The 13,195-nt window shown below is 40.6% G+C and overlaps 1 protein-coding gene across 2 annotated transcripts in view; it reads left to right on the top strand.

Annotated features, from left to right (window-relative positions):
• Nucleotides 1-1,223: 1,223 nt before the first annotated feature.
• Nucleotides 1,224-13,195, top strand: part of PLPPR5 (phospholipid phosphatase related 5) — an 84,843-nt gene continuing 72,871 nt past the window's right edge. The window contains exon 1 of one of the 2 annotated variants that reach the window (XM_040564813.1): nucleotides 1,224-1,570. In XM_040564813.1, coding sequence (XP_040420747.1) covers nucleotides 1,340-1,570 — 231 coding nt within the window. In that variant the 5' untranslated portion in view covers nucleotides 1,224-1,339. The remainder of the gene's footprint in view (nucleotides 1,571-13,195) is intronic. The other variant, XR_005821858.1, reaches the window with a different exon arrangement.

Genomic DNA, 13,195 nt, shown 5'->3' with positions numbered 1-13,195 from the left:
TTCATAACTCAGCAGTGTACTACTGTACCATAGCGATGGCAATCCTGGAACTTCATAGCTCAGCAGTGTACTACTGTACCACAGCCATGGCAATCCTGGGGTGCTGTCAATGCTCCTCTGGGGCACCTACCTAAATACAGCTCAAGAGCCAAGTGCTGCTTGCTGCAGTTCTGCTGGTGGCTTTGGCCTTTGGATCAGGCCTCATAAGCTGGCAGTGTGGCTCATTGTGTGCAACCTACAGGAAGAAATTAAGGTTTTTACATGTATGGTAATGGATAGTAGACTTTACACTAAAGAAGTGGGGAAAATAAACTCTGTGCTAGGCAGAATTCACCACAAGATGTCTCATGTCTCACTACATATAAATCACAGAGGTACGGAGCTATCCAGTTACAGTTGGTGAACACAAGGCAAATGGCTTGGTTTGGGTTATTCTGGGGAGTATGCTAAGAACACACAAAAATAGACTTAGAAGTGGAATCCAGACACGAAGAGTGTGTTCTTCAAGATCCAATTAAAAATAGATACATGGAGACTAACATCACTGAAGGCGAACACAGCTCTCCCAAAGGAGGAGGAAAGCGAACAGTTAAGACCAAAGTACTGCCCTGGAAGAATGATGACACGTTATAGAACAGGGCTATCTGCTCCCCTTTGCTACTTCCACCAGCCTTTAGTGAGTAAGCCAAGGGAAATCTTTCAGGCCGAGGCACCTCTTACAGGCTGTTACCATCCGTAGCACATTTTGGCATGTGGAAGGAGTACCTTTAAGGAACTTCTGAGCTGTTGGCTTTTGGAGGGCAGAGCAGCCCCTATGCAGGTGGAGCTGCGTCTGCTCTGGCCACCGTGTATTCTCGGGGCTGTGCCCGTGGGGATTTCTAAGTGGAAGGCTTTTGGGGTCACCTGGGTGATTTCTCCCAGCGCTGAAACCGGCTTTTCTCCTCGCCGGGGCTGCTGCTAGGGCCGTAACTGCCTACTGCCCAGCCGCCCCTTCTCTCTGTGGCTGTTCAGTGAAAGCTTTGACCACGACTCCCTTCAGCAGCGCCCTGCACCGCAGAGCATCTTTCCACTTAGGCGCCGGCCGAGCCCGAGGTGCGGGGGCGCTGCCGTGGCGCGGAGGGAACGCTCCGCTGGGACTCCCCGCCGCCTTCCTCCTTCTCCTCCTCCTCCTCTCGGGCCGGGTCCCGGCGGGGCGGAGCGGAGCCGCCCCTCCCGCCGCCGCGCTCCGCCCGCCCGAAGCGGTGCCCGTGGCGGTGCCGGGCCCCCGCCTGCCCCGTCCCCGCCCGCGGTGGGTGCCGCCGGGGAGCGGGGCTGCCGCGGTCGCCGGAGCCCCCCGTCCATGCGAGTGCCCTCTCCGCTCAGCAGCATGCTTTACTTCCAGATGGTGATCATGGCAGGGACCGTGATGCTGGCTTACTACTTCGAGTACACCGACACCTTCGCCGTCAACGTGCAGGGCTTCTTCTGCTACGAGGGCGCGTACCGCAAACCCTACCCGGGCCCGGAGGACAGTAGCGCCGTGCCCCCGGTGCTCCTCTACTCGCTGACGGCGGGCGTGCCCGTGCTGGTGGTAAGCTGCGCCCCGCGCCGCCGCCCCGGCCGCCGGAGGGATGGGGGGACCGGCCGGGGGGCAACGCCGGCGGCCGGGGAGCTCCGGGGAGGGCCGGCGGCTGGGGGGGCTCCGAGCCCCGGCCTCTGCCGCCCCCCGCCGCGGCATTTATTTTTAGCGCCCGTTTATGTAAGGGCCCGGCCGGCTGCTGCCAGCCCTGCTGCCGGGGTGCAGCCTCCATCGAAGCGTGCGGCGGTTGCAGGTACGGGGACTACCCGGGGAAGCCCGGCTGCTGGCAGCCGTGGGGTGATGTTTCACCCAGCGCTAATAATAATAAAAAAAAATCCTCTGACGGTTTGTTTGTTTGTTTATTTTGAAAGTAGGCTGACCTGTGAAAGGAGCAAGGAGCAGTTCTGCTTGATTTAGTCGGTTCCGTATGTCACAGTTACTGATGGGGGTGCAAACTAAACCTGGGTCTCTAGTTTAGTACGATCTTCTGTCGGTCTTGTTTAAGAAGATATATCTAAAATGAGTCTTATTGGTTTTCTTCGCTTTGGGGAAAAAAGCTACAAGAGAATTGCTGAATGCACTATTTGCGTTGTCAGATAATGAGAACATTAGCATCATTTAATAATTCCTGACCATCCTGTGGAGCAAAGACTGGGCGGGGGGGTATGAGATGGGAGTACTGAACCATCAGGGATGGATTATATACAGACTCAGCAGGTGCACACAGTTACACGTACACAAACTCCTTGTAAAGAGTTTGCTTTAATGAGCTGTTATCATTACAAATCAAAAAAACAAACCCCTTTACAGTAAGAGGAGGCCTCTTAAGGTAGTGGTTATTAGTTTCACCGATTCATTCCTTTTCAGGAAATTATCTAAAATGTGAGAACAGAAAGCTTCATCAAGCTGATACTGTGGTTAACTGCAGACACTTCTGTTGTGCGCCAATGTTTCAGATGGCATCCGCTGTGAAATCTCGTGCACAGCCTTAGTGTTTGAGACATCAGGCTGTATTGGGATAATTTATAGCAAGTTTGTTCTTTTTTTTTTTTTTTTTTTTTTCCCCTGGGGAATGAACTAATCTTTAGCAAACGATGTCACATAACTATTTGGTTCAGTTTTCTTTTCTGTTACGATATCTGTTAGTTGACCATTTTATTTATCTGTTTTCTTGGTCTTTTGAATCCTCAAATTCTGTTGAGATTTTAAAGTGCTTTTTGTTTGTTGGTAGTATTTTTCTGTTGCATGTGGCGTTTGTTGTACTTTTAATTATATTTCTTCTGTTTGGCTTAGGACATTTTATACAGTATGTCAGATATTTATGATGAGCATCTCTTCTTCCTAATGTGTGTCAGCAAAACGGATTGGTAGTTTCCATTCATTTCCTGGGTGTTAGATGATTACGTCAGAGAAATCTCCAAGACATTTTGGCTTGGCAGTCTTGTAATTAGCCTTGGTAAATACCTAATAATGGAATTTAGCGATGGTTTACTGTTCTTCCTCTCCCTGTTCCACTTCCTCAGGCAAATGAGATGCATCAGTTGGTCAGGGCATGGAAAGTCACATTGCAGGTGACTTTTGCACCTTTTATTTTATTTATTTTATTTTATCTTATAAAATGTAGACTTTAGCCTTGGGGAAGTCTCCTGACTTCAATAGCACTAAATCTAATCATTAACATTATTAAATAAAGGAAAAAATTTTCAGGATACAGACAAAATTCTGTTCTGACTCTCCAAGGGCAATCCTCCCATGCTTGGTGTTTTCATGGGATAGCTCTTGCTCAATCAGGCGAGGTATAAAAATTGGTTTTCATTGAAAGAAGCAGTGAAGGTGATATTTCTTCACCAAAGCTACTTGTATGCTTTTAGTGGTAGTGAAACTCCCTTACCAAGATTACACAGGGGTGAATTAGATTCTGTTCTATTTCATTTCTATCTAATCTATGGAGGTTTGAACATACGTGCTCTGTGTATTTTTGTCCTTTAATTGAAACATGAAAACAAATGCGACAAAGATGTTTTTCTGCCTGTAAGGATACAAAGACAAACCTGTGGAAAAATGGATTTATACGAATGAAAATATACTCTTGTTTGCAAAATCACTGTTGTTGTGGAAAATAGTTTATTAAATACTATGATTTGTGGGAGTGTTTTTCCAAATTTTCCTCTTTCATTCCATTCTTCTGACATAATGCTATGTTAGTCCAGAGCTTCTAACTAGCTGTACCATTTTGTGTAATATTTATTACTTTCTATTAGCTTGGCATGTGGAGTTAATGCTCTTTCAGGTGCTTTGAAATAGAGTATCAGAAAGTCTTTATCTTGATGTTCAGGGTAACTAACTTTTTATTGAATTGGGGCTTGTCAAATTGGAGACAGGATATGCTTCAAGGTAACCCAGGTTCCCTTAATATGACTCAATGATGGGCTCCTTTGCATTGAATTTTATTCAGGTTGCTCTAGAATGAGAATAATTGGATTTTCCAAGTGACTGTCCTCTTCCCACATACCTGCTGTTCAAAAACTGAAAAAATATAAAGTGCCGGTAGCAGGATCCATCTTGGTAAGCATCTCATCAGTAATGGGTGTCGTACTGCTGTGAGGCTGGCACACAGCTGCTCATCCAAAACTCCTGTACCACAACCGAGCTACAGTAGCAGACTTGTCCAGCCATGCAGTCAAGTGTCCACACACAGGGCAAAAACATGCACGTGCTAAGATGTAAGTAATGAGCTGGGTCATTTGGCAGGGATGTATCTGCAAGCACAACGCTAATCCTGAAAACTTTCAGGTTAGTCTTTCAAATGGTGCTGCCTAGTAACATGCTCCTGCAGCATTGCTGCCACACTTCCATTCTTGAGTCCATCTGCTTGGCCTTCCTTTCTGCCCCCTGTCATCCCAGGGCAGATGCAGCTGGTTGTCAGTCATAGATCTGCAGGATTTTGAGCTGGCAAATGGAGTCCTTGCACAGTAGCAGAGACTGCTTGCTGAACTGTAATGCTTGACTTGCAGGTGCTCTGCTACAGGGAGGTGAAACTGGGGCTAAAGAAAAGGAGTTTCATGCTCTGCACTTGGGGCTTACAGAATTTGTATATCTATAGTCTTTTGTCAAATATTTCAAATATCCCTTGGGTCATGTAGTAGCTAGAGAGAAGTTAAATTGTTGAGCTATTCACTTCAATAGTAATCAATTTATTGTCCACGACTGCTTGAAGTCCCTATAACTTCATAGGTATAACAACAATTGTAGAAAGCCTGTACAGAGATCCAGCAGTCGTTCTGTAGGACGAGAAGAGCTTCTTCCTCTCCCTCTTTCCAGATGGTTTCCAATCTTTTAAGCAGGATACATTACATCATTGGTTTTCAATCTGTGTTCTGTGATGGATTATCTCTGAGCGGTATATGCATCTGTTAAATCTGTAGCTATGAGTTCTTCCACTGGAGAATTTTGAGGGCCTGAATGTTTTTGTTGTTGTTGTTGTTTTTTAGGCTGAAAATAAAAGCAGCTTGTCATGTAACAAAACATATGCCCCATTCCAATGCTAGGCTATTATTTGTGGAAGGTCTCCAAAGTCCTACCTTTAGGCATAGCTAAAGTAGTGCCTTGAGTGAGTGGATGTGTTTACATCAGCAGTCTTAGGCAGACTAACAGTAAAATGTTCTGCAAAATGGAGAAGGGGTTGAAATTGCTATCAGAAGAATGTAAAAGCCCTAAGTAGGAGATTCCATGGTGGAAGACAGACTCCCACAGAGGCAGTACTCGCCATGTGCTCAGGTCCTCCCATTTGTCTTTGTGGCGCAGGTTGAAAGAGGTGTGCTGTCTGGGCATTCCTGTGCTTTTACTGTCTGCGGCAGTGATAGCTGGAATTCTCAATACTTTTTTTCTTTTAAATCAAATGTGAGGGTAATGAGCAATGTGCTCTTTATTTGAGTCTACTCAAATATTCAATAAGAAAGAAGTGGTAGCTGAGAGCTCAGTGCTATTTAAGCCATTTCCCAAAGTGCCACTTTTTGCTCAGTAGGCTGGTTGCTTTTTTAGACTTCTTATGACAGATGTAGCTTGGGAAACATACGTCAGTATAATCCTTTCACTTCCAGTTAGAAATGATTTGTAAAACTGTTTCAGAATCTAGAGAGTGATCAGTTCTGCATTACTTCTTTCTGATAGATCTTACTAATTTTTACCTCTCTAAAATACTATTATCTGTGCTCAAGGATTCTTTTAATGGCTACATACACTAATATGCATCACATAAAATGGAAAAAATATTTAAGTAAATAATTGGTGTAAAACTCAATGTATAGGACCTATGATGTATGCTGACTGGTTTATAAAAGCCAGGAGGAGATAATGACACATTTTCATTAAGATATGTAAACAGTTTTATTATGCTAATGATGTTTGTTTTTATTTCCAAGTAACAAGCAGATGATTATAGCACTTATTCATAAAATATACACTTTTATGTGCTTAGATGAATTCCTAGCATATTCATATATTCTCTGTAAACCAATTAGAGAGTGATTTGTTTTAGCATAATCCTCTTAATATCATCATGGAAAAAAATATCTGCAATTCAGGCAAAGTACTGTATTGTATTTTTTTAAGTAGACTGGATGAATCTTTAAATTGGCACATCCCAAGCAAGGAATGAATGTAAAGAAATCAGACATTCAACCTTCACATTAGCTTTAGTCAGTATTTTTTTTCCTGACTCAACATTTGAGGAAGGAATTTTGAAGCATGGCAAAAAAAGACAGAAGTGAGAAATGTCACGTATCGAATTTATTGTATCCTGATGCTTTAAGAAAAAAACAAGATAATTCTGTGAATAATGAGAAAGAGAAGCTTCCTTTTGAAGAATCAGCACAGATTTCATGTCTCTCCTCTTTAGTGTCTTTGCTGATCTCTTGGTAGATCCAGGCCTGAGCAGCTCAAGACTGTAGTTGAAGGATGTGCAAAGCCCTGAAAGAGATGAGCTGCTTGTTTCCAGCATGTAGATAGGGCTGATATGATTGGGCTTGTGTCTGTTTTCCTCTTCCTTTTTGAAACTGCTAGTTCCTATTTTCCTTCTTGCACCTATGATTCCATGTGCTGTGGCATCAGGGACTGATCTGATTTTGTCAGACTGAGTTTTCAAAATGTTCTTGTCAGAGTAGCCTTTAGTTAAGCTGTAGAGTTCACTTTGAAATTACTTTACTCTGATATAACTTAGTGTTGTACATGAAAAAGGATGCTGGCTTGGGATCCATGGCTGGGACATCAAAACATTCTGTTATCTGTTTGTTATAACTTAAGGGAAAAACACAACTTAAAGTTCTGAAAAAGAAATATTTCTGGAAGTGTCCTCTGGGAATTTGCTGTGCCAGGAATCTGAATTCCCTTCATACCTGAGAACTTCAAATGCTTTTCATTCCTGACCTCAGGAAAAAAAAGCAACACCTTCACAAATGTTTTTTCCATCTATTTTAGGCTGAAATTTTCTGCTTCTTGGCTGATACCAAGTTACTTTAGCTTCTGTGGACACTTTGATACTATTGGAAAAAAACAAAGCATGGGGGCAGAATAAAAGAATTTTCTCCTGTTCTACTTCTTGAAGTAGAAGTGGTTTCTGTGCATCCTGAAGGAAACTAAGTTGTTTTGTCACTTCTGCCAGAAATAAATGAAGAAAACTTGATAAATAATGCAGGGATGCTCAGTTGTCAGCAGCTCTGTGTTACAGGGCAAAAAAAAATCTAAGAATATGTAGTAAGGCATTCAAGTGTTCATTTTTATACGCATCTTCTAGAGCAAAGTAAAGGAACATCCAGCCTCATATAAATTGGGTACACCAATTTTGTCCTCTGAAATCAAATAGAAAGGGTTTTCCTTGTGTGAGGTACTGTCTTCTGCCTCTTGATATGTAACTTGTGTCAGTAGTCCTGGAATATCTTTGGTTAGTGAAAATTTATTTGTGTGTCCTTCTCTTGCTGGCACATTTGACAGCTGTGAAGACTTTATGTGAAGAAGTGATTGCCAGAATACTTTGTTTACTCTGTGATCAAGTTGTTCCTGAAGGGCCCTTTTGTTCTCTGTCTTCATAATTCTCATTCAACCTGTGTGCACAAGTTCAACTTTTTTTGTTTGGTAGTCTTCTTCCTTCATTTTCACGTTATTATTATTATTGCTGCTTTTATTTTTAATGTGCAAAAGTTGGGGACTTAAGAAAACCATTTTTTTGGAAGGGAGGAAGGCTGGCAGAAGATGTTGATGCTGAGAGGCTATTTATATCGTGTTCTCCCTTTGTGAAGGGATAATTGCATTGCAACTTTACTTAAGAATAAAAAATAAATCACACTATTAAGGTCTGCAGTAACTTTGTGTACCAGATGTCAGTATTGGCCTTTTGGGGCACATAGCAAGACAAATACATGGTTTGATAGTCTGATACTGTTTTTATCCCAGCATATGACCACTAATCCAACAGAGCTGTAACGAGGAGAAACAATAAAAGATTCAGAACCATTGTGTGTTTTTTTTCCACAATCCTTCTTTATCTGTCTGTCTTCCTCTTGTGCTGTGATGGCTTACATGAACAGTGCCTGCAGAAGTAATGTTTGTACTTCCAATTGAATTTATAATTTCTGCTGTGTTTGCTATGCACACAGCTTACAAACACTAACAATCTCAGGTCCATATGCTTCATCCCTTGATGGACTTTCTAGATGTAAAGTGGCAAGCAGATGTGAACAAGGCGGACAGGGTTCTGTTTGCAACAGCTGAATGCCTGCTTGTCCTGTAAATGATGCACTTATGTTTAAGTGAGAAAATGTTAATCCAACTGATCCTGCACCATACGATTGGGGAATTTGTATGCATTGTTTGTAATCTGAAATACTAGGCTTGAAGTAATAATCAGTTGCTACACCAAGCAGTTCTTGCTCAGTGTACATCATACAGGATTGAAGAGATTGGTGTCCATATGATGCAAAATAAATGACCAGCAAAGTAGAAATGTAAGTAGCTTTAGTTGTGTTTTTCAGCCTTAATCACTGATTTTTTTAAAAAACAAAACAAAAAAAAAACTCTACAATGTTCTTGCAGCTTCTCTCGGGTACATTGAAGTGCTTCATGGCCTTGGTTTCATCATGAAAAGGTTCTTATTTAGCTAAGGTATTGTACCATGTAGATTATAAGTAAATAGCCTAGCTGAGGTGGATATACCACATCTCCAGTACTCAGAAAACATCCTGTGGCGTGCTGTTTTAATGATGAATATCCTTTCTGAATATACTAATCTTAATACTTATGCATAGTACAACAAACTTGCAGTTGAAGAAGTAGAAAGGCAAAATAGCATTTTCTACCTCTGATCAGCAGCAGCCTTGTTTTGTTCAGATCACTTCACCTGGCCTGCAGGTGTGAATATAATTATATATAATGTAAAGCACTAAGAAAACTGCAGAAGAAGAATTACTGGATATAATAATGTATTTCAAAGATCTACTTGTAATCTAGTACCTCTTCAAAATTGAATCTTGATCCCGGATGCTAGCTCCTGGTTAGGAGGCACCAAAAATCTAAAAAACAAACAAACAATCCCTTGGTTAAACTCTAGTGAAAAATCAGTAAGCTGTGAATTCAACTTCTACTTATCATTCTGGACAACATACAGTGTTACCTATAATTTTGCATGTATTTTACTAATGTATCATAGTTACCCAGTATATTATATCATTATATTATATATTAATATTATATATAATAATTGTATGGTACTCAATTAATATGTTATACATATTTATTAATGTACAATTAATTATAAATGCAATATGAATGCGTTCTAAAGGTTTTCTTCTTATGGATAGCATTTTTTCCTTCTCTACAAATATTACTTGTTGCCTGTCAACTATGTAGAGTCAAGGAGTATGTCTGAAAGCATTCATTGCTAAACTAATTAGAGTATTTCTGGGGGAGAAAAAAAATAAAACTAGTAAGAACAGAAGTCAGCACAACAGTATGCTGTTTTGATTCTTTTTTTTTTTCTTCTCTATATAACGTAACATTTTAAACCATTGTTTGTTTTAAGCTGGTATCTTTCATGCTGTCTCTAAAGGGATCTGAGTCTTTTTTTTTTTTTTGTCATTCAATCTCTGAATAATATTATGATAATTTTATTTGGTCACTTTGTAGTTTGTTTTTTTTTTTAAAGCAACAATTAAGTACACAAATCAGTACGTGGAACTCAACTTCACAGGGATTTCTGTGACCTGTCCATACCAATTTAGGGCTCAGACATGACTGAATTAATTCAGCTTAAAGATTTGTTAATTATGGGTCAGCTGAGCTGCAGTAACCAACCGCGTGCCAACCTGCAGCCTATGGGGAGGATGAGGTGAAGTATTTTAGTTTGATCTGCTTTAATTAAGACCAGCCAATACATACTGCCTGTTTGGATGTTACAGGGCAGGCGCGTGGATTGTCTGTTAATGTGGCTCTGCTGACAAGTGGGGGTGCCTGTGGTCGAACTGCTGCTGGCTGGTGTCTCACCGCCCAGTCAGGCAGTTTTAGCACATGCTAGTGGTTTGATCATATTTACATAGTTTGAGCTTAGTGTTCAGAGCCTCTCCACATCTCATTTTCTGCTTCTCCTGCTCCTACGGTGGGTGTTCTTGGACCCGTCTGGTGTATCTGGGCTCTGCTATGAGGCTGCTCTCAAGGCTGTGGCTGTTGCGCGTTCAACAGGCATGAGTCTGAGCATCTGAGAGGCCCAAGGGAGGAGGCAGGAGCTGGGGCTGCATTGTACCACAGGTATGCTTGTGTGAGTGATGCTGAGGATAGCCTGGCCAATACGGTCCTCCTTGCCAAGTGCTCATGCTCAGGTGATGTCAGCATTTCAGTTACTCACAGGGACTCTTTCCAGAACATTTAGCAAAGGCAGAAGAGATCTATCTGTAGGCAGACTGACCTTGGGGTATGTAAGTAATCTATGGACATTTGCAGCTGGCAGATTGAATGTCCAAAGCTGGGCTGTGAGCTGTGTCAGGCTTTGACTTGTTAGAAGGATCTGGTCACCCAAGCATTATGTAGATTAAGACTTTACTGCCTTCCTGTCAAGTGGCAATTGTCAAACTAGGCTTCTCTGTAAAGCACTTCAAGATTTATGCATGGAAAGAATTATATGAGAGCTAGGTATGTACTAATTGTTAATTAAATATCTTGGTATTCAGTGCTACCTAGAATAGTAGGGCTTTCCTGAGATGGAACAATACATGTGAATGAGCATGGTGCTGATAGAATCTTTTTATGGAGCCGTTGATTGAATTGCAGTTTTACTAGGTATTTCTTTTGTTTATGAATTCAATTGTGATGGCTGTGTGATTTCTGCAGTGGAAGAAATCATAAAACAGAGTCTATTTCTGAAAAAAAAAAAAGATGTATATACATTTTAAGTATGTGAGTGTGCATGCGTAACATGCAGTCAGAAAATGATCAGATTTAGGTGGTTGATTTATATCCATAATTTAATTTACATTTTTAATCTTGAATGCCAATAGGAAAAAAAATGCCTGAAAGAATTCCATTCAGCACACCAGAATAACTAAGAAGGTTGTTCTGTTACTGAACAGGTGATAGCACCTTTCAACATAGCATACTTTGAACGTCTGTTTCTAGCGAAAGCTTAAATTTCTCAAATAATGAGAGATTATATCCAACACTGATTAAAAACACAATATATGTAAATACATTTACATAACAACTATGTATTTTATCAAATACTCCTTTATTGTCTTCACAGAGAAGACAAATGCCAGCTCTTACAAAGCCTGCCTTGAAGAAAGAAGTGTCAAAACTTCGCAAGATCTAAAATTGTTAAATAGATTCATTCATCCTTAAAACACTTCTCTTACCACTTGAGCTTTTTTTGGAGATATCTGATAAAGCCAGCAACATGTTTAGTATTATTTTAGTTCTATGCAAAGGAGTTGATCCTTGTTAAGGTAAACCAATATGCACTATTTTATGAGTGGAAGGAAATACAGGCGCATATTGACGAAGAGTAACTGGGCTTTTTTTTTTTTCCTTTTTTTTTTTTTGGCTTATAGACTTTGCAGTTAGATTTCAGAATACCATTGCATGCCTAAAAGAGCTGTTTTTATACTCTGCTGTCTTCACAGCAAAGTATACAATCCCCCCTCTGTCTTGTAGGCATTTCCTGTACTAGGAATTTTTTGCTAAAATTTCCCACTCTTGCTGCTCCTGTTTCAGCTCATTGGCTGCTGTGCTAATGAGGGCACTTGGGACTTCCTCCTAATTCAAGCACTGCATTGTGTAAACTCCTAAACAGGGTCAGACAACATAGTGTTGCCAGCTGCACATCTGCAGCCATCTGGATTTGTGGCAAAAGCACTAAAATAGGCATTGTGTAGCAGAGGTGAAAGAGCGATGAGAGTGGTGCAAATCATATTTGCACAAAACTGTAAAGTAAATGCCCCATATTTGATCTGCAGTATATACAGAATCATTATTGAGATGTTGCTTTTACATTAATACGTATCAAATAAAGACAAATGGGATATGCTCTGTGAAGAAGCTTGCTGCCTCATTCCCTACAATTGCACTGTTACACGAAGAGATAAATAATCATTAAAGCCTCTGATACTCATAAACAGTTCTCTGCTCCCATTTCTGTGTCTTCATTAAGATTCTGTTTCTAATAAACATTGCTTGAATATATCCATTTATTACAATAACAATTTTAAGGAGAAATAATTGCAGACTGTCAAATTACAGCTTTCAAGACTGAAGACAGAGAGTCAGGTGAATGGTCAGGATTGTTTTCAGTCTGTGCTTAGTAGTTGTTTGGGGGGTGCCTAGATGAGGGATTTCTCTTTTCCTTTATGATCCTTTCTCACTCATCAGCATCTCTAGTGTCCTTTCCTGTGTATCTCTTGAAGTCAGTTCAGGTTTGGAACTGTTTCGTTCATTTGGACTGCATGTCATGGAATGATCAATACAAGGTGTGGTCCCTGTTTTTCTTTGAAAGCTTTTGTTTCTTCATTTGTGTGTTGGCTTTCATGGGCACTAGAAATATGGGTTTGCTTACTAGGTAGTTTTACTGCTGTTTTTATGCTGAATGTAAGTATTTTGTACAAGTGATGTGAGACAGCTCAGAATGAAGTCACAGTTCTAGATAAATGCTTTGCATGCAATGGCTTTTAAAGTGTTTTAAACTCTTTTTTAATGCCACCTGGATCCTTTGCCGTAATTGCAGTGTGAAGACTATAAAGTACTATTTAATAAGGGTGACTTTAAGGTAATATGCTTACAAGTGAGCATTACAGTTTTGGATTTTACTTTCTAATTTGCCTGACTTGTTAAAACTCTTTCCCAAACAAGTAGCACTGCTCCCTTCTAAAATTGGTAGGGCTTCCTGGTTTAATATCTTCTTGAGATCAGATTCATAGTTGAAATTGATCTTCCCGTTTTGTCTGCAGTGTTGCCTTTTTTTTCTACAGTGCCATTGATTTTCACAACTAATCCAAACCCTGTTAAATTTAGTAGGGATGTTACCTTCAATTTTTAACTAGAAAAAGGTAATGACCTTAATGTGTTTGTTTGGCTTAAAATAATTGTAGAGGAAGAGAAGCTTAT

The sequence above is a fragment of the Cygnus olor genome, chromosome 8 (assembly GCF_009769625.2).
Source record: "Cygnus olor isolate bCygOlo1 chromosome 8, bCygOlo1.pri.v2, whole genome shotgun sequence".
NCBI lineage: Eukaryota > Metazoa > Chordata > Aves > Anseriformes > Anatidae > Cygnus > Cygnus olor.
This window is presented reverse-complemented; position numbering and strand designations above follow the sequence as displayed.